The 26,688-nt window shown below is 40.1% G+C and overlaps 1 protein-coding gene across 1 annotated transcript in view; it reads right to left on the minus strand.

The window, feature by feature from the left end:
* MYO5A (myosin VA) overlaps positions 1 to 26,318 on the minus strand; it is a 158,963-nt gene extending 132,645 nt beyond the window's left edge. The window contains exon 1 of the mRNA XM_074327734.2: positions 25,986 to 26,318. Coding sequence (XP_074183835.2) covers positions 25,986 to 26,012 — 27 coding nt within the window. The 5' untranslated portion in view covers positions 26,013 to 26,318. The remainder of the gene's footprint in view (positions 1 to 25,985) is intronic.
* Between the last annotated feature and the right edge of the window lie 370 nt (positions 26,319 to 26,688).

Genomic DNA, 26,688 nt, shown 5'->3' on the forward strand with positions numbered 1-26,688 from the left:
TTAAGGTGATACCATGTTTCCCCAAAAATAAGACCTAGCTGGACAATCAGCTCTAATGCGTCTTTTGCAGCAGAAATTAATACAAGACCCGGTCTTATATTATATTATGTTAGATAAGACCGGGTATTATAGTAAAATAAGACCGGTCTCATATTAATTTTTTGCTCCAGAAGACGCATTAGAGCTGATGGTCCGGGTAGGTCTTATTTTCGGGGAAACATGGTAAGAACCCTCCCGAAATCCAAGTTCCCAGATGCCAGTCAAGGGCAAAACTTGTAAACAAGACTTCCAAAAAATAGCCAGGTCTCATATGGTAACTCTTTCCTGCAAAGATACACACTGAAATATTTGAGATGAAATGACAGTATGTCTGAGATTTGCTTCAAAGTAAAATGGGAGGGAAGAAGTGGGTACCGGTAGAAGATTAGCCATGTATTGTGGAAGCTGGGAAACAGGTCGATGGGAAACAATTGTATTTTTTTCTACTTTAGTATATGTTTTAGATTTTTTCATAATAAAACGATTTATTTGTTTGTTTTTCCTCACAGAGAAAACTCAGAACCAGTGCTTCAGCTGTTAATAGACAGGGCGGTGGCGTGGTGGGGCTGAGAACCAGAGCTTGTAGAAAGAAGCCTTGGCTGCTACCAAGGGCTGAGGGAAGAGAGAGCGTCCCAGGCCATGTGTGAACAGGCTTTGAACCGTGACACTCACTGGTCAGTTAACATGTTCTGGTAGACAGGGACAGAAAGGGCTGCCTCTTATCCAAGGCAAACTACAGAGGGTGCCAAAAAAATGTACACACATTTTAAGGAAAAAACTGTACTAAAATTGTAATGCTCAATATACACAGATAACAAAAGATGAATACAAGTCATGTGTATACATTTGTTTGGCACGCCCGGTATACCTCAGAGCCAAAAGTTTGAGAGTGATTTAGTTGTAGCCACAGATTAAACAGCTGGCAAATGCTCTTGATCTATAAAGTTTTGCAGTTCAGATTTATTGTACTTTGAGTCATTAATTGCTGAGTATAAAATAAATATGTAGCTACTCTTTCCCATAGCACATTAATAAAGAATGGAGAATGTTTCTTCCATTTCAAAAATGTGTTCTTTAGCACTGAGACATGCTACTCCCATATTATACAATGGGAGACATTAGCCTCAGAGTGACTAAAACCTTGGCACCAAGTTCCAAACACTAGAGCTACTCATAGCTACACAGCATTCGGACTCACAGCTACACGGCCTCCACAGACACCATTAAATTTTGCTTTCCTTAGATGAGGTATACAGCAGAATTGAAGGAAGTAGGGGGAAATATGGGTAACAGCATACTCTTTCCTCTGAAACAAATAATCTGTATTTAATAATAAATTATTTGTAACATAAACATAATGAAACCATGTTTTAGCTTGCATTATGAAAGGGTGGAAAAAACAACTAAAAGCCCAAAGGGTTAACTACCAGCATAAGAGGCTTCACCACCTGGCCCTTCGTTTCAACACCCCACAACATGACAGCTCAGCCTGTAATAGACAAGAATGAGGCAAGGAGGATCGGCCCAAATCAGCAATATGGATTTCCACATCTCCCCTCTTTTATGTTAAGAAAAAATATGCATTCACTACTGAGTGGTGCCATCCCTGGTCTCCAAACCAAAAGCATTTTTAACTCATCATAAATGACTCATTATTAGCAAAGCATTCCCTGTTAGTGAGGATGGTTTTCGCTAATCCATTCACACTCACGTTCAATTGCCAATATGACCAAAAACAGGATGAAATCTTTGAGCTGGGGACCAGAACAAAGCCTACAGATGCACAAGGTGCCAAGGGTCTCCTTGATTCTGTATTAAAACCCACAGATCTCTCCTTCCAATGGAAAAGCTCAGCAACTGCATAAAGCACATCATCATCTCCATCACTTAGCAGTGTGTTACAATATAGGACAATATTTAGATAACTGTTATCAAGATAAAAGTTACTCTGATTACATAAAAGGTACAATGTTATTTCTTGTTTTCTATTATTTAGGTGCCAAGCTCCAGGCAAGTACTAATGATTCTGCTGAATTTATATACCCGAGCACTGAAATCTACGCATGAAATATATAAGTACTATAAAAGTTCAATTGACTTACAAAGTGGCTAAAATTCAACTATCCAGAACACTACTAAAAATACAAGGCAAAAAAAATAGCCTCCGAGTGTCAGAAGAGAAAACACAAAGTCTTTGCATGCTCTAAAGCTTTACTTGGAAGAGAATCCCTCAAGTTTTCACTCACAGGCTCTATCTCTAGTCTTCCTTTACAATTTTATCTGTTCCAAGTTCATGTCAGTTTAAAGACAGAAAAGTAACGTTGTTCTAAGAAACAACAGTAACCTAGGCAGGTAAGGAGGATTTTAAGGATGTGGGCTCTTCATGAGGTCTAAGCACAGGAAGAGCTTCAGACAGAACTGGGAGCGGGGCTTAAAAAGCTCATCAGTCCCTCTCAGTTTCTCATCTTTGTTCCTTTGTGCGCATCTATAACCTCTCCTTTCTGGGCCCCATGGCTGATGAAAAATGGCCACTGCACAGCTCCTGAGCTTCAGGTCTACAGGTCTAACCACAGGGAAAGTCCCGGGAAATGGACATGAGTGGCCAGCACAGGACGGGTTGCCACCACTCATCTAGACTCATGTGGCCGAGGTGAGAGGATGTCAAGTTATACACAACGGCTGGGGACTAAAGAAGGTTCATCACAATCTAGGGGCTTTTCAAGCCCTACAAAGAGTATCCATTACAGGTGAAGACGAGCTACAGAAATCATGGGAAACAGAGAGTTGCCAAAAGTAAGATTTTATGGCCTCATGACGAAGAATGCAGGACCTCCAAAAATTTTGACCAGAGGTAATTTAGTATATGGGCAAATGTTCCTTAACACTTCAGTAGACTATGTGAGTTTCACTGCACTATATTGCACTACTAGTCACATTTATTATGATGACCCATTACTCACAAATTGCATTCAATATCCTCTCTAGGAAGGAGAGCTAAGACACTAACGAGACACTTGGTGAAGGACAGTGATCTATCGCTGATGGAAGTATAAACCGGTATACTCTGGAAAGCAATTTAGCATTATACACAAAATACCTTAGAAATATTCAGTAACTCTATCTCTAGGAACTGATTCTATGAAAATAGTCCAAAACACATGCAAAAATGTATTTTACAAATATTCATAACAGCATTATTTATAATACCCAAACTGTGCAAATAAATGTCCAGCAATAGAGCAAACATTATCTATATGATAATCTGAAAACTATACAATTTTAAATTACAAGGAAAATATTCATGTCATAAATAGGGAAAAGAGCTGCATAGAAATATATATATATATATATACACACATATATGTATATATTTGACTATATAAAAAATAATAAGTGAACAAAGCTAGAAAGGGACTGTCGCAGTCTGAGTCTCCAGAACGCACACTCTGAGTGGAGATCAGTATACAGGCAGTTTATTAGAGTGTGCTCTTAGGATCGACAGTTACGAGAGGAAGAGAAGGAAGCATGACTGGGAGAGAGAGAAGCTGAACTGCAGTGTAGGCCTAACAAAAACCTTAGTCAACTCCACATGGAGTTGCGAAATGAGAATGGCCCTCACTCTGAGTTGCCACGAAGAGGCTGGGCTTTCAAAGCCCTGCATCACCAGTTATTGGAAGCAATCTGCCCTAGAAAAGAGTGTGACCTTGGGCTAAATGGCTTTTTTAAGCTGAGAAAATTCCCAACCACCTTGCAGCATCTGGGAAGAGGGGGCTGGGGAGTCCTGAGAGAGAGATCTGGACTGTGCAGCACGGTGTCTACAACAGAGACTATACCCAAACATCAGCATCGGCTGTCTTTGGAAGGGAGTTTTTTGTTTTGTTTTGTGTTTCTAATTCTTCACCACGGTCTTCTGTATTTTCAAATAGAAAGGTACACCCTATTTTTAATAATAGATTTTAGAAAGATTTATATCCAATATACTTACAATAGAAAAAATAAATTTGCTTAATAGGAGTGACTATTAGTATATAGAAAAATCAGTTATAGAAAAATATGTAATATGTACAGCTAAGGTTTGGTTATTTTTAAAACATAATAAACATATTCAAATTTATCTCTAAGAAACATTATAAAAATGCAAAAACTTTTTCTTAAATAGATCATAACTTGAATACTAGTCACAATTGGGTATTTACTTTGTATACCATACAACCAACAAAAATGTGAAAATTCCAAAAACATTTGGAAAAAGTAGTCTGTCTTTAAAAACAGAAAACTATTTTAGGGTTTACTTCACCCCCACACACATGCATATGCTGGGTTATACATCTTTGGCATGACTGATAATATATCTGAAATAAAATTTTCTTTATTTAATAAAACTGTTACTTTACCTACCAGAAAAAGTTTATATTAAATCACCTCAATAATTCTTGCATCTACATAAGAAAATACTTATAACACATAATTAAAAGTAGCTTAGCAAAAGACTTCTGGTTCTAAATATGATGGAATAAGGTGTATCATACTTCTACTGAGAACTAAGAAAGGTAGATAAAATGCAAAACCCCCCAGCAGATTGAAGGTTGGATAGCAACCAAAGAATCATGATTTGAGGGACAAAGATCCCAGGGAAATGCATTTAGGTGAGCCCTACCTTTGCTACTGTTTTTTTTTTCTCAAGTCATTTCCCAATTCACTTTATGGGGTGTGGAGGCTGAGCAAAGAGTGTTGACTCAGAACTTGTGGCAGTCTCACTGGTCTAAGAAGACAAAAACTTCCTGTATTACTAGCCTTGAACTCCAAGATTAGAGGATCTTGGAGAAAAAGAGGTGGTCCCAGTCGCTCACAATTTCCCTTTAGAGCATTTTGTCAGTTTCCAAATTGTAAATGTGCAGACAGAGTGGCTGAGAAACCACGCAGAAAGTAATCACTAAGAAGCTAAACAGCTAAGTAGAAATTTTGGCAACTCAAGTGATGAGGAAGCAAAAATCAGAGTTCAGGGCCAGGAAGAAAGAAAGGTCTAGTGAATATGTCCTAGCTTTCAGTTGAGATCCTTAAAACATTATATGCTAAAATTAAGGCCAAACTGGAAATTGACTGCCCTTACAAAGCCTATGACACACTGAAACGATCTCAATCCCTAATTGGACAAGGTTATCAGTCTGGCTGCCAGAAGAAAATTAAATCAATTCTGAAAAATGATATTATCCAGAGACTCTATAATTTTTCATATAGAGTGTGCTCCATTTAATAAAAAGTTAGTGAGCATGGCAGGAAAGAAAACTAAACCACCAAAAACCAAGAGAATAAATAGCCAATAGAAAAGGAACCACAGGTGATCCAGATATTGGAGTGTTCAAACACAGACTTTAAAATAACTATGATTAACATATTTTAAAATATGCAAATAGTTGTTAATTTTACCAGAGAACTTGAATATTTCAAAAACGCAAGTAGAACCTTTAGAACTGAAAAATACAATAACTAAAATTAAGAATTCAGTAAATAGGCTGGCCCGGTGGCTCAGGCTGTTAGAGCTCCATGCTCCTAACTCCGAAGGCTGCCGGTTCGATTCCCACATGGGCCAGTGGGCTCTGAACCACAAGGTTGCCAGTTCAATTCCTCCAGTCCCACAAGGGATGGTGGGCTCCACCCCCTGCAACTAGCAACGGGACCTGGAGCTGAGCGGCGCCCTCCACAACTAAGATTAAAAGGACAACAACTTGACTTGGAAAAAAGTCCTGGAAGTACACACTGTTCCCCAATAAAGTCCTGTTCCCCTTTCCCAATAAAATCTTCAAAAAAAAAAAAAAAAAGAATTCGGTAAATAGACTGGATGCAGCAGAAGAAAGGATTTATGAAGTGAAAGATAGCTCAGTAGAAAATCATATTGAACCAAAAATAGAAAAAATAAAGTAACAGAGAAAAAGCGTTCAGAGGCAAATGGAATAAAATGATATAGTCCAACTTATATGTAATTGAATCCCAGAAGGACAAAAGAGAATAGGGCAGAACTAATATTTGAAGAGATACTGGCCAAATGTTTTCCAAAACTGATGAAAAACATTAAGCCATAGTAAGAATCTCTAAAGGCCCATAACAGAATAAATGAAAAAACAACAACAACAACAAAAAAAAACATATGCAGATACAGCACAGTGAAACTGCTAAAAACTATAAACAAAGAGAAAAATCTTAAAAGTAGCTGATGGCAGGTAGAATTCAGGGAGGGGACTGGGGGGTGTTGAGATGGCAAATCTCAACAAATTTCAAAGAACATACACAGATAACAGAGTAACTTCATTGCCCACAGTGGAATTATGCTACTAATCAGCATCAGTGAGAGAACTAGAAAACTGCCAAATTTTTGTAAATGAAGCAATATATTTCTAAATACCCATGAGTCAAAGAGGAATTTTCATGGGAAATAAGAACATATTTTGAACTGAATGATAATAAAAATTCAACATAAAAACCAGAGGAATATAGTCAAAGTCCTGCTTTGAGGGAAATTTATGTACTTCAATCATATAAGAGAAGGAAAACTGAAAATTAATGTCTAAGCATCTATCATAAGAACTAGACAAATAAAAGAAAATTAAACAAAAAGAAAGTAAAAGAAAGAACATAACAAAGACAAATATAAAAATAATCAACAAACTAGAAAATAATTGTAAAGAAAAATCAATAGAGCCGAAAGTTAATTATTTGAAAATACTAATAAATTAGATACTACCTTTGTACAGACATAGTCTATGTAACACGTCCCTTTTGTTGGACATCTACATTGTCTCCAGTTGGATACACTACTCCACAGCATTGAAATTACCATCCTTGTATTATAGTATTTATTCCTACTTATTTCGTCATAACGAATTCTTATAAATATATTACTGTTGGCTCAAAGACTGCAAAAAATTCTAAGGCTTTTGATGCATATGTTGCTAAACAGCCCTAGAGAAACACTGAGTCAATTTTACTCTCACTAGCAGTTTATGATAGTGTTTATATCCCTAAATAACAAGCATAATTTTAAAAAACATTTATCAATTTAATTGATAAAAAACAGTAACTCATCATCTTAATTTACATTTCTTAGGTTACTGATGAAGTTGAATACCCCAATATTATTGGGGTATTTAAATTTCATCTTTTGTGAATTGCTTATTAATGTTACCTACTTTTCTACTAGGGTGTTAGTCTTTCTCATAAATTTTATTACTTTTTTATGTATTAAGTATATTGAGCACCTAACCAAAGAATTGAAAATATTTTCCTGTTCTATCAATTTGCCTATTAATGTCATTTCGAGCATTTTGTTTTGTTGTTGTTGGGAGAAGTTTAAATTGTTTACATCCTTGTCAATTTTTTTTTCCTTTATAGTTTGTCTTTCATTTGATGTTTGCAAATACCAGCCCTATCCCAAGATTACTATGTAAATAATCACCTTTATTAACCCTAATGGAAAAGCATGGGTAAAAATTTAATGAATCTCTACAAATACCTTGCTGGCCCAGGAATGTAGTCTGAAACTCTATAAAGCATATCAAAGGTAAAATATCATCTAAGATTCTTAAAAACTCTGGAGATACTATTGTATTCTAGGCTTTGTGGGGCTGAGCCAGGGTACGGCAAAACTGTGATATAACTGAAATTGTCTTAGGTGACCTAAAGTTAACTTGTGCTTTTTTTACTTAACAATATATCCTGGATATCTATCCATATCGATATGAAATGCTGTTAATTATCTTTTTTAAATAGCACTCAATGAAATACTTATATATGTAAACTGAAAATTGAATTTTAGAAACAGTCACAAAACACAAGACAAAATGGATACTAATATGACCAAAAGCATTTGGAGTCTAACACTGAACAACAAAGTGAGGAAGAAATGGAAAGTGGAGCCTGTGATTACTCAGTGTCACTTGAACATGAGATCTAAATCTCACAGGGCTGCAGTGGCAGCCCTCCCATATCTGCCTACAGTGCTTTTACAAATTCTTTCTCCCTCTGTACCAGAAATAGTATCTCCTCTGATCATGCTTCATCTACAGAAATGTGTGATCAGGAAGGCCAGCCATTTTCAAAACAGAGAGGCTATCAAGCTTGTTGATCAATGTAAAAGACAGATGAATATATATGGGAGTTTGTGCGTCAGCCGCCATTTAAAGTATAATTCTCTCATTGTGTCATTGGTAAACAATATTTTGGTTTATCCAGTTCCACAAAGAATTAGTGTTTTGCTTTATGATTAACTTTAAAGGGATGCAAAAGAGGCACTGTTTTGGGAGTCTTAACAAACGATAAAATTTAAGTAAGAACAATTCCTCAATGGAAAATGTAATTGTCATGTTCCTCTCATGATATAGTCAAGTTTCCTTAAATTTCTACCTTCCATAAGCATTCTCCTCATTTTCTCACTTGTATTTCCTTTTAAATTTTCACACCAAATGGACAAATCTACCAAACATCTTAACAACATTAGATTATCTAAAATGTAACAGGATTGGGTTAAACATGATTGATTGGCATGACTTCGCCACAAACATCACATAAGAGCTGAGAGACCAAGTGGAAGTGAACTTCAAAGTTGAAGGGGCTTTTTCTAATGCTTGCAAGGAATTTTTCTAGGCTTTCAATGACTGCTGCTGCTGCTTCTCCTTCTTTGTCTTTTTAAATATCTTGTTCTCTTCTTCCCCCAGTGAAATTCAAAAACATTGAGCTTCAGGATATCCTAGCAACAGGCTGGCTGGAAGACGGGTATGGCCTCTACACACTTATCTTTTAATTGATGTCTTCCACCCACTCACTTTCACTCATACCCAGCTTTTACCTTAGTATTGAAACTTCAGTCCTTGCCTCTGTCATGTTCAGGTTTCTAAGCCTGAGGAAAACAACACTAAAAATTCACAGGTAATGTGGGAAAGGACTTGGGAGGTAGCCAGAGAGCCTAGAAATTATGACTAGGCCTGGATTATTAGATATTACTGTCCGTGTTTTGCAATATCAAAAGCATGACTAGAATTCATTTTTCACCTCTTGAATTCTGTCATATTCCCATGCTACCTGTATTTATTTTGTGCATAAATAACACTGTACAAATTGGACAGATCTTCTAAATTTATATTAACTTTATTCACATTAAAGCTGCTACCTCTTGTTTAAGTGAGGCATGTTTTCAGCTACAAGGAACAGAGACGTCCAACTAAGCAGCTTACACTCTAAGGCCTATCGAATGCATCAGACAAGAAATCCAGAGAAGATGAACTCAGGGCTGTTCTGACAGCTCAGTGATACCATTAAGAACCCAACTCTGTCTGCTCTGCCACCTCAGCTTGTTAACTTCATTTTCAGGCTCGCTGCCTCATGATCGCAACTTTGCTGTCACAAATCCACATCCTATTCCACTCTGAAGATTGGAAAAAGGGATGTGCCTCCAAACTGTTCTATTGTTTCTGTTCCTCTTCAAAAAAGCAATTTTTGTTTCCCTGTAAAGGCCTACCGGAAGACTTCTGGTTCTATCACATTAGCCCAGACTGAATCATACAGCCATCACGAACTGCAACAAAAGTTAGAAAAAGGAGTATTTGTCTTTCAAACCCCTGTACTGGCAAGAGTAACAGGGTTGGGGCTGGCTTTTGAGATTCAACCAATTGTTTATGGCATATGTCTATATAATGCATAAAATGCTAGTTATGCTAGTTAATTACAACTGGGTGCAAGAGCATTAAGAGCCCTCGTTTAGAATAAGTTCCTCTTTCTGACAGAAGGTAAGAATCCTGATGGAGACAGATTAAAAAGGGATGGGAATGAAAGCTACAGCTATGTCAGACAATGCTGACAATTTAAAGTAGAAGTAAGTGCTAGCAACGCTGAGTTGCAAATAGATTATAACTGAAAGAGTATCTCTAACCAAACCCCATCCAGCATGAAGGGAAAATTGTATTACTGTGCAAAACTCATGTCCTGAAACCTTCCAGGAGCTTTAAGAGTATGGTAAGAAGAGATCTCTCTGGGGACATGAATTTTTTTTAAGGAAACAAATTTTTACAAACCATTTAAAGTAGAGAAGCCAATAATACCAGCTAAGAGTTAACATTAAGGGACTTCATTATGATACGCAAAGTACTGAGCTAAGTGATATATGTAATATATATAGTGCATTTACTAATTTGCCTATATCACACAGGAAGAAGCTCAACCTAACACTGGAGCTCATGGTTTTAACCATATCACATTACATTTGTTACTTTATTTGGTCTCAGGATTTACCATTTGTTTTATGTATTTGTTATTGAATCATTCATATTCATAAAGTTTAACTCTTAGTTATATATTATAAGTAGTCTTTTCTCTATTTTCTTTCCATAGTACATCTGGTTCAAATCCTAAAGTGGCAAAGCTGTTTCAATCACATCTTAAAGAAACCTAGTCAGGTAATCCAAATAAATTTTGTAGCTAGTTTTAGAAAGCTTACATAAAATATTACAACTAACCTGAAAAAACAACCAACAAAAAAAAAAAATCATAACACAAAGACAATGCACAAACAACAAAAGTAAAAACATAACTATACATCTACGTTAGTCCTATTTGTGCCTATCCTTCCTGTTTCATCTACTCTGAGTTTGCTATCTCTACAGCACAGTGGCCAATATTATTTATAGACAAGTCACTGGTCCCCTGAGTTATCGTGCTATTTCCCTTCCTGAGACATAACCCCGTTTGCCCCACAGATACATAGTAACACACATTTGGGTAATCATACTCAAATCTCCCAATTATTCCTCAGCACTTTTTTTCCCCATTTTTATGTTTTCTTGTATTTATTTTTTAACGTTCTTTTTCATTACATCTTTATTATTAAGCTCCCAAAAATTTATTTCCTGAATACACATAAGGTTCTGAGCATATTTTCAACACAATGAAATCCACACCTTTTTATCTGTCAAAAAACTGCAAACCACATGCTATGTGATAATTTCCTCTTATTCTCTTTCATCTACTATTAAAATAAAAAGTAGATTAAACTTTCTAGTTTTCTCGAAGGTAGTGTCCTCAAAGGTTAGGTCACAAGATGGGAGCTTCTACCAATTACAAAACTGTTGGGTTGAAAACCAAGTTAATCATATATGGGAAAGGACCTTCCTACTTATCTCTCAACCTTAGGTTTTCCCTAACTTTGGCTATCTCTCTCCAATAATTCCTGTCTTAACTATTTGGAAGACGAAAATGTGAACCTCAATAACAAGATCAGCTGACAGTATGATCAGCTGAAGAATACAGTGAGGGGAACATACATAGCCTCTTCGTCCCTCCCATAACCCAGCAGGGAACCTGACCTGGTATTTGTCACCCTATGTGTACACACACAAATGTTTGCTTGCTAGGTCAACTGTACTTAAACTAAAATATGACAGCTATAATAAATAAAACAATGAAATAGAGGCCATTTTTAGATTCTGACAAAGCCAAAGTTCATGGATTGCTCTCTTGAAAACTGTCACTTAAGGCAAACAGAAAGCCTCAAGAGAAAATCACTACATGGCCTGAATGATTCCTGTTGAAATCCTAACCATCAGATGAGGGCTTAAAGATGGATCAATAGCTTAAAACGGTCTCCAGTGAACAATCTGTGCCATTCTCCTTCTCTAGTCCGGGGTGGGGGGGGGGGGGACTCTAAGATCCCTTAATGAGGCTGTTACTCCATTAATTATTTGAGGCAGTTTTTTGTTTCACTGGAATTAATTAACATGACCCTTCTTCTTTAAGCTCCAGCTGCATGTGATGTCACTGTGCTATGGCAATGAAGAACAAAAACCAAGGACAACTGGCTACTTAAGGAATTAAGTTGACTAGAGTAAAAAGCATGCATAGAGGCAGTTCCAGTGCTCTAGCTGAGACTCTCTGTCTATATATTGATCACACTCTGAATAAACTCTATGTAATTTCAGACTTACAAAACCTTCACTGCTGCTGCCCAACAGAAGCAATTTTCAAGCTGGAATCACGTACTCGTATAGTACTCCATCATGGAACAGTGCCACTATACGCGTACATGATTTGCCCATATATATTTTAAATAATTAATTTGGCCTCCACTCATACAGATATATTAAATTTCATGTAGTCTGATAGTTACCTTAGAAAATCCTAAAAAATAACCAATAGACAAGCAAGGCAAATCAGAATACAGGAGATGTTTAACCTTAAAAACAAAATTATTTTAAGAATCTAGGTTTGGGGCCAGCCTGGTGGCTCGGGGTTGGAGCTCCATGCTCCTAACGCCGAAGGCTGCCAGTTTGATTCTCACATGCGCCAGTGGGTTCTCAACTGCAAGGCTGCTGGTTCAACTCCCGCAAGGGATGGTGGGCTGTGCCTCCTGCAACTAACAACAGCAACTGGACCTGGAGCTGAGATGCGCCCTCCACAACTAAGATTGAAAAGTTCAACAACTTGACTCGGAAAAGGTCCTGGAAATATACACTGTTCCCCAATAAAGTCTGTTCCCCTTCCCCAACAAAATCTTAAAAAAAAAACAAAAAAAACCAACTAGGTTTAATGTACAGAATGACACAGATTACGACTGAGTCTTACAGATCTGTTAAATTGGTACTGATTTTCAAATGTCCCCATCATTTCATTTTTCATAAACTCAGATAAGACATCCCAATCCTTACTTGAGCCAGTTAAGTTGCACTCTACATGTTTGGTCCAGATCCTTGCTAAACACACCATAGTGGAGGCCCAGCTACAAAAGACAAACCGGACCTCTGTGACTACAGGGACAGGACCAAGGAGGTAACGTCACATAGTCCACAGATTCTTCTAACTTTCCTGAGACTAAGGCTCAGCTCCTGACACAGACCAATAAAACTCTCAGACCCAAGGAGGTGCCACCTCTGCCCCAAGGAACGTGTACATCTTCTGAAGAACCGGGACCGTGAGGATCCATGGCCAGGTTCCCAGACATATTTCAGTTGTAAATTTGTTATAAGAAATATTTAAGTACAGTATATGTAAGGGGGGAGGGGTATTTGAAATACATTAATAAAAAAGACTCCTCTTCGGAGCTTTTAAGATCCGTCTTATGTCTCCGAGATTACTTCTCTTGATTTAATAAACGTGTTTTTTCTTGAATAACCACCTCTCTTATATTTCTTCTCCTTGTAGCCTAAATCAACCCTTTCATTTCTGAAGCCAACAGTTTCTGAGCAACCAGGCTATCCTGCCATTAAAAATGGATACATGGGCTTGACAAATCCCAGGTGGCTTTTATTAGTCGGGGATAGTGTCTTCAACAAGAAAAGGCAGGTATATTAATGTGTTGATTACAATATAATTCATGGCTTCCAAAATACTGGGATAGGAAGAGATCCACTGCCCTCACAAGTTAGAGCTAACCTACACTTTGATTCACCTGGCCCACTGATCACTAATCTCAATCTTCCTTTATAGTCTGGAGGATTCCTTTCTAGTGGCTGTCACAGCTGAGATCCCAAATTATATTTAAGGCTTTATTCCTGATTGCATTGATATTCTGTGGGGTTTTTTTTTAATTTTTACATTTTTTTCTAAACTCTAACTAGACTTATCTTCTTAACATTGATATGATAATCAACTTTTTGTACCAATATTGTTAGGTAGAAAAGTGGGATGTTTTGTAACTATAGTCAAATTCATTAACAACTACAATGGATTTCTTTTTAAAGGAACACACAAAGGCTTTTGATTCTCTTCATTTTTTAAATGTAAACTGTCAAAAAATTGGAACCAGTATCATAGGGTACTGGTTAAGTAACGTGTCTAATTCATGTGATATAGCGCTCTGACGCCATGAATAAACATTGTAGAAGGCTATGTAGCAGCTTGAGAAAATGTTCACAATACATTACTTAGAGAAAAAAATCTTGCTACAAAATAGTATGCTTACACACACACACACACACACACACCAATTTTGCTAAAGAAAATATACATAGAAAAAAAAGCTAGAAGGACATACATCAAAATACTAAGAGTATCTGAGGACAGTGGGATTACATGCAATTTTTTCTTTTGAATTTCTGAATTTTCCAAGGCTCTGCACTGAACATTTATAGTTGTTTTTTTTAAAGAAAAATAGCTCCCAAAGTAATTTTGCAAGTCATTTCTTATACTATTTCACAACTATTATTAGTAAAGGTAATGGAACATCTTTCACCATAGAAGATTCTAAATTAAGTTTTAATATAAGGGAGGCAGTTTTTCCAGTTGCCTTTAAAAATAGCAAAAAGATTTACTGGGTCACTACCATGTGCCAGGTATTTTCACATAGTCTATTAAAAGTGAAACATTAAGGATAGCAAGGGGAAAATAGTGGCTGACAATATGTCTACAGTATATCATCTTGCAATTTTGAAAAGACTCACCACCACCACTCAACAAATAGTTTGATTCAACTAACTTTGATTGAGCATGACTAGGTGGGCGATTCTGGCAAGAGGGGAGTCCCAAGCCAAGCAAAGCTAGAACACAGGCTCAAGCAGGAAGATGGCTTGATGTCCCTGAGTGGGGGTTCCACACACCACCTGCATCAGAATCCCGTATGGTGTTAAAAATGCCGATTCCCGCCACTTGCAAATCTACTGGCTCAGCATCTCTGGAGGCAAGACCCAGGACTCTACATTTAAACAAAAAGCATTCCAGATGATGGCTACATAAAGTCTGAGAAATCCCCGTGTTGTGAAAGATCAAGCCAAGTGAATAAATGTCAGGCGAAGGAATGAGTTCATTCTGTAGGTAATTACGGCAGGGAGAGGAGGGGTGGGGGACGTGGCAGGGGTTTTAACTGGTGAGCAGCATGTTAAGTTCTGTGCTTTGGGTCAGTATTGCTCATTCCACCGTAGGTTGAAAAAGAGAAGTGAAAGCACTAGGGAACTGAGGAAAGTGGTCTATAATGATGCATTAAAATTGACCAAGAGAAGAATAAAGCGGTTCCTATCACCGGTGCCAAAAAGAGGGGTGGGAGGAGGAAGTTCATGAGGAGTTACTGATGAATAAATAAGATGATTTGAATGCCGAAATGTTAAACCCCCAAAATACAGACATGGAGAGGAAAATTTGGAGAAAACTTTAGAACGGTACTTCAATGTCATTAAATTCATTCATTCATTCATTCATTCATTCATTCAGGAGTTGTTACTATGTACCAAACCCTGGTCTAGATATTGGGTCAGAAAAAAACAGATAAAAACCACTGAATGATACAGTTTAAGTCAACGAACTATCATATGTGAAGCACACATCAATAAAGTTGTTACTAAAACTAAACAAATGAGAGATTTCCTGAGTCCTTAAGGGGCTCAGAGAAGCCCTGGTAGATAGACAACAGCAAGGCACGCGTAAGTGTCAGGGCAGAGGTAAACAGTGTTCTATATGAACACACAGAAGGAGCCCCTTAGCCAGGCTGGGGTCCGGAGGGACTCATTCAGGAATGAAGAGTAAAGAAAGCCAGGCAAAGCAAATGCTCAAGGCGAATGCTGCAAAGCAGGAAGAAGACAACCTGGAGAGCTCTTGACTTGAAAGTGAAGAACTGAACACTAAGAGGGAAACGAGAGACGATGCAGGCCCAGGTGCAGGCAGGTCAGGGAGGGCCTGCGTTACAGCCTCACTACTCACGGAGTGGTCCTCCATCCAGCAGCACGGGATCACCTGGCAGTTGTTAGAAATCAGAGTCATGGGTCCCCATCACAGACCCGCATCAGAATCTCCATTTTACCATGATTCCTCGGTAATGCAAATAGAAACCAAACTTTGGGAAGCATTACACTAACAAATTTATTCTCAAAACAAAAATCCTATGAGGAATCACTGAGGAGTCTCCAGACAGAGACCGGCGTGATCAGATATGTGCATTCTATAAAGCAGATCACTCTGGTAGCAAAACGAAAAATAGATTACAGGAGCTAAGACCAACACTAGCTTAGGAAGCAGTTTCAGGATCCAGGAAAGCAATATTAAGGGCCCAAACAGAATAAGGATGGTGCCAGAAAATGGTAACTGATTTGTTTTGGGGCGGGGGGTGATTTCTAAGTTTAAGCTTTTGGTTTTGGTAAATGGATGGATGTTGATGCCATTTACCAGACAGGGAATATAAATAACAACAATAATTATAATGGCTAACATTTCTTACATATGTACCAGGCATTATCCTAGGTACTTTCCATAAACTATCTCATTTAATCATCTTAACAACCTAGGAAGTAGGTACTATTATTATCGCATCCTATAGACGAGGAAACTAAGACACAGAGGTTAAGTAGGGAAGAGTGGCATGAAGAGGGATGGAGAAGATGACAAGTTCAATTTTGAATATGTTAAGCTTGAGGTAAAGACGTCCATGAGAGTTGTTTATAGGGATCCAGGTTTGTAGGGACAGCAAGTAGGTTAGACACAGAGATGTGGAGTCATCAGCACAGGGTTGGTACTTAACTCTTCAGGAGCAGATCAGGCCCCAGTGGGAGGGAATGCAGGTCAAGGACAGAGCCTAGGAACACCAATATCTAGGGGGCAATAGAAGGGAGGTAAGCTTCTGAAGACAAAGCAGCCAGAGAGAATGAAAACGATTAGCTATAACTGCAACAGCAACAAGAACAGCTACAGCATATAAGTATGTACTATGTATCAGTTACTATTCTAAGCGCTTTTTATATAATTTAGTCATTATTAACACCATCTGAGGTATTATTCTCCCTATTATAAAAATGAGGAAATTGAGGCACAGAGAGGTTAAGTAGCTTTGTCCAGGTCATACAGACAGCGAAAAGTAAATCCAGGATTTGAACCAGAATTCAAACTCTAAGTGTAGACAGAGTCCATGTCCTTGGCTGCTATGTACCAGGCATTATTTTTTCTTTCAGGCACTGGGAGAGGTGGAAGCCAAGGAAAGAAACAGTTGTAACAAAGCCCTCAGAGTACAGCCTGGTCCACAGTAAGGCCTCAGTGTATTTCACCCATTATTATTTGATAATGATACAGCCATGGAGTCATGCATTTATGCAAGCCACAGTTTTAGAAGAAAACAAATGACAACTAAAGAAGGGAAAAATCAATGATTTAGTCAAGGAAGAAAAACAAAGAAACTTCCACGGATGCTAAGGCTTCAACTCCGTTTTTCAGGCCTTCAATATCTAAGTTTCCACACCATCAACCTTCCTCCACATTAGGGGCTCCCAGTCCCAAGGAGGGCTGCAGTACATAGCACTGAGCTGCAGGCCTGGCATAGCGCACAGAGAGCATCTCACAGAAGTGGGACAAATGATTTATGTAAACTCATGCCCTGAAGCAATGTACATAAAAGTGCTATTTTTAAAATGAAATAAATGTGACTACCTACCCTGAATAAATGTAAATGCCAACCCGTGACAAGGAGACTTGGAATCCAAAATCGACTAAAACTAATTCAAGGAAAGATTTATGTACAAAGATGCCCATCACAGTACATTTCTTATAATACTGAAAACGCCCAGCAGTAAATAAATTATGGTATATCCAGATGACAGAATATTATGCAGCCATTAAAAACATTCTCAATGAATATTTAATAATATAAAAATTCTCACGGTTCATGTTAAGTTTTAGAAAGTATAAAATTACCATTACAAATATACATAAAAGACTTAAGGAAGTAAATCAGTAGTTTACAATGATTATCTCTGAGTGGTATAATTAATAGTTTATTTTTAATTTTCTTTCTTTATATGTTTCTGTATTTTCCAAATTTTCTACAATATATCATTTCTCTGAGCAGAAAAATTTACTGCAAAGTCAATTATATTTTTTAAGTTTTTCCAATTAATCTCTGTTTCTGTTTTTAACTCTTGCCCACTTTTTGTTGCCAAAGTCTAAGTCTTAATTAAAGTCTAGGTCAAAGGTACTCAGGGGGAGGGGGGACTTTGGTCCCCCCTTCCCAGGGGACATTTGGCAATGTCTGTAGATAATATGGTTGTCACAACTGGAAGTGGGGGAATCTAGCAGATAAAGGTTAGGGATTTGGCTAAACATCTTATAATATACAAGTCAAGCACCCAGTAAAAAAGAATTATCTAGACTACTATGTCAATGGTGCAGAGGTTGAGAAATCTTGATCTAGGATGGAACAAAAGAGTATAAACAGGAAGAGTGGGTTAAAATACAATATTAGCTTTAATGGGTTTAACTTTTCACTTCTAAAATAAGATTTTATATAAATTGGGTTAATGAAAGTTTAATCCAGGTTTTGACCAAAACTCCTGATTGAGATACACATTTCCTCATTTATGGACATCTCCAGGAGTTCTGCTCCCAACCTGAGCATGATGCTTGTTTGTCAAACTAGAAGTAAAATTTTTCTCATTTTGAGCACATAGAGATCAATCCTATACGTAAAAATTTAAGTTCTGCTAGAAAAATGTTTTAAAGAGGTCATATCTTTAAAGTAATAGCTGGTCATTTTATTGTATGTACTCCGGTACGGTGGCTGAATAAATTCTAATTAGTCTAACTAGTCTAAAAATTAGTCTAAAGCAAGTATTTAATTGTTTAAAACATCTGCACACTCACACACAGAGAAAATGACTTATGTAAACTCATGCAAACTTACTTCCTATTGTGATGTCAGATTCAGGGAGTGGTAACAAAGCAAAAGTACATGGATTTGAGGAAATGAAGTATCCTCTTCGATCTAAGTTAGTAAGTAACGAGTGTTCGGTTACAACAAAGTACAATAGAGCGTTAAGGTGACTGGATGAAATAAAGTAGTCGGGGGATCAAGAAGAAGACGATGGGGTGGAAGGCAAGAGAACAGAAAGAGATATCACACCAAAGATAAATAAGGGACAATTCAGAAAGTCAAAAAGGGGTAATTAGAAATTTTGCCAATTTCTGGGTGAAAATGAGGGAAGAGAATTAATGTATACAAACTAGGAAGTGAAGAAAATAAGGGGAAATAAAATGCTAAGAAAGTATGGCAGAAAGAGATCAGAAGGAAGAGTGACATATGGTTTAAAGTCCCCTAATTAATTAAGACTAAATGAAAAATACTTTTCAAATCTTCAAACTCTAATATGCTTTTAGCAACATTTGCTTGTATGAATTCCCCGTGGCTTTTTTTTTTCTTAATTCAAAATGATTTTCTAAGGGAAAGAAATCCAATGTCCTCCTGTTTATGCAAAACTCTCCCAATGTGCTACTCAAAGATCACTGTCATTTCTCCATAGAGGACACTAATTAAGAGTAGCTGCTTTGTTGTCTACAAGCACTGTACCTCCTGATGGAGAACAGCTCTCACCACCCCACCAGGTGAGAGTGGACCAACACTCACAATGCCCTGGCTTCCCCCCCGGCCTCTTGGGTGAGCACTCGTGATATTGCTCCCCCACAGACTACACAGCACAGTGAAAGGAGGGGGCACATGACCCTCAGCAAGGGTACCCAGAATTCCTTCACGAGGCTCTCTTCCTCCAGGTCTAGAGCTAGGAGATCATCGGTCTGGAGGTGCCACTGACCATCTTTTTCACCCCGAAGAGAGCTGTCCTGAGATGAAACCAATGTCAGACAGCTGACATGACAGCCAGTGACAGACAGCCCCAGAAACCATGTCTGAGCCTTAAATCCAGCCACCACTGGGCTTTCAGGTCACATAAGCAAATAAAATCCATTTGGGCTTTGAGCTGGGTTTATTTCCAACTACAATCGCTCTGGCTGGTAAACTGTTCAACACTGTCAAAGAGAGGCTTGGTAAGTCGGTGTGTTAGAACTGTCATCCATGAATTATCCAGACCAATCTCTTCATGTACTACATTTTCACTGATATCAGAACTTTAGTTTCATAAATGCAAAACTAAATGTTTAAGATAGAAATTCATTTTAAATGACATATTTATTTATTTCAAGATCTAACAAGAATCCCTGCTGAACTGAGATTTGACGTTAGAAATTTCTACTATTCTTGCTGTTAAATACTTTTCCATTTGCTCAGCTCACCTTCATCTTTCTAAAGAGTTCTATCCTTTTATCCATCTAGCGTCTTCACTGCCCTGATGACTTTATTTCTCCTTTTCTGAAAATCCTCTAGTTTCAGTGTGTATTTATCAAGAAGTAGAAACCCCAAGCATACACACAGGATTCCTAGCCAGGACAAGGCATGATTTTGTATGAATGACCGAGGATAGACAAAACTTGTCTTTTTTGTGTCCGGTCTCCCTCCAGTCTAGCATTTTGCTCACATTTTGGCCACAGCACATATCAGGCCAAAGGAGGTAGACAGAAGGTCACTATGGACATTCAGGGGTAGATAATGCATTTCTCCCTGATTTCAATGAAGTTTGGAGTCATTCTCTTGAAATCAAAACATAATTACATCATCCATAACTTCTACCAGTGGCTGTTGTACAAGATGTGCAATGCTAATGGCTGCTGGTTAAGGAGACTTCCCACTGAGGAGGGCTTAGCAGAGAAATGCAGACGGCCCGAAGCAGGAAGAAGCCAGGGATAAGTTTCTGCTAAATTCAAAAATCTACATCAGCACAAACCCAGACTGACATTGCAACCCAGGCAGATGGGGGAGAACTATTAACGGGCAAAATTGACTAAAGGGCATTTTCGCACACTAAGGACTGAGGAAACAAGGCATCAAAGGGAGAGACCATTTTTAAAATTAAAGGGGTAGGTGTGTGAAGGAAAGATTCAATCAACCACCCAATCTCCTTTTCCAGCTACTCCCACCTCCCACTGTCAATGAAACTCCACAGGAGTGACTCCCAAGGTCAGTCCTAGGTATTAAGTATCTCTATCGGTTGGGCGCAGGTACATACATTTTAAAACACACAAACAAAACAAACTCTTCCCTCTGCCCTGATGGGTAAGCACGACTCCAGTAAACTCTCTGAGTAAGCTGGGGAAGAGAAATTAGTCACTAGGGGACTTTGGAGGGTGACAGAAATGTTCTATATCTGGTTTGTGGTGGTGTTTAATGACAGGATAGATCTTGCAAAACGCATCCAAGTGTACACTTGAAATGAGTGAATTGTACTACATGTAAATGATACCTCAATAAAGTTGATGAGAGAGGGAGAGGGAGAGAGAGAGAGAGAGAGAGAGAGAGAGAGAGAGAGAGAGAGAGAGAGAGAGAGAGAGAGAGAAAAAGATGCTGGAGGAAAAGGGGGACAAACTCCCCAGGTAGACAAATGAAAAAAGTCTGGGAAGGTAACTGTGGGCCAGATGACATGCCCACCCGGGTGGAGGGGGAGGAGTGGGACCCAAACAATATTTTACTGAGGGCCAGACTTTACTCCATACATCAGCCAGGAGTCTACACTTCCGATTGTACCTTACACTTCACTAGGAACTGCGCAAAGTAGAGAACAATGAATCCACGTCTATCTTCCAGTGCACCTGTGCCCCTAGATTCTCCGGAAGGAGCTAAAATCCATCATAAAATGAAAAACAGAACAGCTTACTTACCTTCTGAGATAAGAGGCAAAGGGGTGCACCTCTCCTCTCCCACACTCTCTCCTATAGGAAAGTGAGCAACCCACCGCCTCAACCCTTTGAAGGTTGTAGTTAAATCCCTGGAACCCCGTTCATAGTCCTTCCTTGTATTTCTCTACTTTAAAAAGCTGAAAACCCCAGGGAGATTTAAACTGCTTATCTGACAGTAGCAATCCTCATGAGAATTAGAACCCCTTTGTCATCTTTTAGCCACTGGGAAATACACTCAACTTTCACACTTCAAGAGACAGTAACAAATTTCAAGAGGAACTCATGAGACCTCTGCTTTGCTCCAGCAGTCTAAAGAAGCATTTCTGAGTAGCCTACAAGGTCCACGGAGTCAGCAAACATTCGTGATGTGACGGGAACTAACTTCCATTTCCAAAGCCAGAGCTACCAGCATTAATTTACACTATTCGCTCTCCTTCTTCCCATCCTCCACCTAACGTGTCACCGAGACCTGTGTCTCAGACCTGTCCCCTTTGGTCCCATACCTTCTGCCTGTGCCTCAGCCTACCAGCCCTTCATCACTTCACATTTTGTTTCCTGCAACAATTTCCTTGGTCTCCCAGCTCTCCTCTATTACTTACCCTGTTCAACAAGCCTGAAAACGTGCATACTTGTTTAACCACTTCTTTATACCCTGCTTCATGCCTACAAGTGGACTAATCATCCCAAACCATTATTTGCAGTCTCTCTTTCTTCTGTTTAAGTATTCCTTCATTCATCCAATAAATATTCAATCAGCACCTACTGTGTTTAAGACATTCTGCTAGGTTCTACAGGAGGTGAACAAAACTCTGATTAGCATCTCAGGGGACTTTCAGTGTTGTGGAAGTGGCAGACATATACACGAGTAACTAATAAGATAGAAATGCATACAGATCATGAAGAGAACTGCCAGCTGGATGTCAAGTGAAATCCAAATCGGTAAAGAAGAAGTAGAGTGTAAGGAGACAAGGGAAAAGCTGCTGGGGTTTCCAACCTGAGGGATAGGAGAATTGCAGGGCCACTAACAGACATCAGGAGGAAATACGGACGGAAGGGGCACGACAGGTGACTTTGAGGAAAGTGAATGTACTTGCCAAGCCCTAAATCAGGGCACATGATCAGAGATGAGATTGTTGTCCTGCTTTAAGGTATTGGAAGCAGTCCTGAGAAATGTAATTTTGACACCAAAACATTACAATTTCTAGGATTGATGGTTTAAAGGGACAATGGCGTAGAATACAAAACCAAAACCATCCCAGATAATATCTAGGCCATGTGGCGTCAGTAGGTGGGAAAGGAAGGTTACAGATACACAGTCTACTGGCTAAAATGGCTGTTTTCGTCTAAGAAAGTTTACATGGCTCCTGAGCAGGGCTTTTTAAATCCTTTTACACTGTTACAAGACGCAGCATCCTGACACACCATGGATATTCCTAATGAAATAACGCCGGGTAATCTTGGCCATTCTACAGCATTTATGTCTGGGAACCTCCAGCCAGGCGAACTAGCATCCCACATCATTGCTGCTGGTGATCCATCGAGGTCTAATTCATCACCTCTGTTCCATAAATGCTGAACCCTTTGAAGTTGCTGAAAGCATCTACGGGTGATGTTATGATTCAGATATCCACTGGCAAGTCGAGACTAGCAAATATTTTCAAAAATTAGAAGCAATGAGCTATCACAGTCATCTTCAGTTCTTTTGGGAACAAGCCAAGGGATCTAAAAACAAATCGACCCACAACCCTATGAATATAATAAAACCATTGTACACTTTAAATTGATGAATTGTATGGTATGTGAATTACATCTCAGTAAAGCTATTGTCTTAAAAAACATGTTTTAACCAAAATGTTGATTTCCAGAAACGTTATATCCTAGGAACCTAGCTATTGCCCTTAAAATGTTCATACTGCTGGAAAAATTACAAAATGGAAGCCCCACTAAAGTGTTGTGAGAAAACCACTATCATTTTAGCTAAAAAGAATAAAGTGAATGGTCTCTTGCCTTTCACCGTAATAAAAGCTGATGGTGTATCACACATCAAAATCTACCTTTAAGCTCCTGAATGGTATTTTTTAAAAGGGCACTTTTCAGATTTGACCACTATGTGGAACACCATAATTATGGCATGTCACTAATAAAGCTTTCCTAGTTATCTACCCCAGCACTTCCTTTCCTGTAATCCTGTGCAAGGGAAAAACCCTTGTGTTTATCCATTGATATTACTTCTAAGGATTTCTCTCTTCCTCTAATAATCACTACCCAAGCATTTGTCTCTAGAATCTTTCCAGCATTCCCATGTCCCAGACCATTCCCTAACTTCCACTAATACCATACCCGCTGTCTGCCTGCTGTTGAGTAACAGCAGGTTATTTATGTCCGTGGAGATTCCAAATGGGTCAAGAATCAGACTGTGAGCCCTTTGAGGGAAAGGACTGTGTCTTGTTTATTGTTAGAACCTCTCAACATTAGGCAGGGTACCTGGCACCCAGGAGGTGCTCAATAAATATTCTTGCCCACAATTAAGCTAATGCCCATTTACACACACACACACACACACACACACACACACACACACACACACACTAGCCAGCCATAGCCAAGTGACCAGATCGTTCTTATGTATGACTGTACTTAGGAGAAAGAAGTTGAAGCTCAACTTCAGTATCAAAGCCCAAATCAGTCTGTCTTCACAATCACTATAAGGTGACTTTTAAAACAGATTGTGATGACTGAAGCCCAAAACCTTACAATTGAAAAATCACAGTATCTTTTTTTTTTTCTCTCACAAATTATCTTGGTGGAAAACAGCAGACCCAAAGTCCAAGAGCAATTTAGTATCCAGTCAGTCTCTAGTGAACCCGCCCATTAGGCAGCTGAAGGATGGACTCTTCACCACAGTGAAAGGGGGAGGACCGGCTATACAAAGTAACTAGAAATGTTTACAGATCTTTACCTCTCCACGTGAAAAAGACTGATGTTTCTTAGTAGGCACCTTATTCATATGTTAGAGATCTACAATGCTTAAAGAAAATTACCAGGTTTAGAGACATTCCAATTCTTAAATCTGGGGCTGGAAAGACAGGGGTCCCAGAAATTGTTTCATGCGACCTCCTCATTTCATGGTTGAAGACACTGATCACATACCTTATATTTGTAGAGAAAGTCACAGGTTACAAAAGCTTTCCTATTGAATTCAATCCTCACAATAGCTATAAGAGATGCAGGGCAGGTATAATTAACCCACTTACACATGAGGAAACTGAAGCATAGAGAGGTGAAAGACTTGCCCAAGGTCACTCAGTAAGTGGAAGAGGCCTGGGGCTAGAATCCAGTTCTTTTGTTGGGGGGGTCCAGACCTCTTTTCTCTGTAACACGCTGCAGTTTGGGCCCTGTGCTTACTTGGGTCACATTTGGAAGTAATGATTTTAGAAACCTGAATGGGGATTCTGTTGCAAATGTGAACTTCAAACGTTAAGGCCATTCTGTTAACTGTAATTAGGAGTAATTAATAGCTGGCAAAACACCTACCTACACATGAGTTACAGTATAAAATGCCATGATTACACGTATTAACAAAGGGTACCACATACTGCCCAAGACAAATTTTCAGAACAGTCTTCAAAGGGACAGTTCTCCAAAACATGCCAGTCAGAGATTTCCAGACCCAGAGAATACTGGTGTCAGTATTACAAAGAAAAGGATGCCACTTCCCTTAAATTAAACCCAGAAGGAAACGGTTCGTCCCAGCGAATGGTGAAGACGTGGAGCCTAACAAGGCGCTAAGGGATTACACGCAGGTTCAAACTCCCAGCGATAAATGAGTCCGGACCATCCCAGCCGGTGAATCAGCTCGCCTTGATCCGGCTGCACCATCCCCAGGGGCTCACCACCCCAGGGCAGCAATCTGAAACCGGGCAGCTAAAGGTGACAATCAGCTGGCGACCGTTTGCAGCTTTCCAAATAATCTCACCGAAAGGTTGGCGGGCGGTAGAAGTGGCACCGCATACCAACACGAGACGTTATTTTAAGCGCGCGTTCCCAAGGGAGGGACCATCTGCTCCATCGGAGAAGCATCTCCCACCAGCCAGGATTTTTCCTACATAGAGCCAGAGGGCTGGGCAATCCTGACCCAGGCCCACCCTACTCAATCCTCACGGGACCCCTTTCTAGACACACGCTCTGCTCCGAGCCCAAGAAGCCTGGCAGGGCCAGAGAGACCCCCGAAGCCGGCCTCCCTCCGCCGCCTTCATCATCATCACCGCCCAAAAGAGGAAGGCACCTCTGCGGGCGACAGGCGGGCAGGGCCGGTGATTTGGAAACGCTCGGAAAGGGGGTGGTGACGCCGGCGCCCTGCGCGCCCCCGCCCCCTCCCCAGCCTGACAGCCCTCGGCGCGCCCCCCGCGGCCCCTGCCCACTGCCCGCCGGCGCCCTACCTTTGTGTAGAGCTCGGACGCGGCCATGGCGGGCCCGTGGCGCCGACGCCCCCCGCCCGTGCGGAGGCCGCACCTCGCCTGGGCCGCCGCCCGCGCCGACTAGGAAGCGCCCAGGCTGCCGCCGGCGGGGAGTCGGGCACGACCGGGCGGAGCGGGGCGGGGCGGGGCGGCTCAGGCTCGGGCGGCCCGCGGGGGCCTCGCCATCACTCCCGGGCTCGCCGCGAGCAGCCGCGAGCGCTCCGCGTGCCGGGGATCGTAGGAGTCGCCGCCGCAGCCCCCTCGGTGGCCGGTGATGCTGCCGCCGCCGCCGCCGCCGCAGCCGCCCTGTGCATTGTGGGAGCGGGAGGAGGCTGCGCTCCAGCGCGGTCACCGCGGCTGCTCGGGGCACTCTCGGGCTCACGCTGCCTCCCATCGGCTGCGGGCTCCGAGCATCAGCAGCCTGCCAGCCTCCGCTGCCCCTGGACAGCCGCCCGAGGCACAGCTGCCCCCGGGGCGCGTTGCACCCTGGGCGACCCCTACCCTAAGCGAGCCCTGGACCTTGCAGAAAGGCCCAGCCCTCTAGAGGGGCGGCGATGGTTGGTGTCACTGAGGGTGTCCAGGTAAACGATTCGGAGTCTCCAGTCTGCTTCTATCCTAACGAGAATTTCTAGGGAAAAGATGTGGGGTGTTTGTTTTTTTGGGGGGTGGGGGCGGAAAGAAAGAC

This window comes from Rhinolophus sinicus, chromosome 3 (genome assembly GCF_057876585.1).
Source record: "Rhinolophus sinicus isolate RSI-liver-muscle chromosome 3, RSI-T2T, whole genome shotgun sequence".
Taxonomy (NCBI): Eukaryota; Metazoa; Chordata; class Mammalia; order Chiroptera; family Rhinolophidae; genus Rhinolophus; species Rhinolophus sinicus.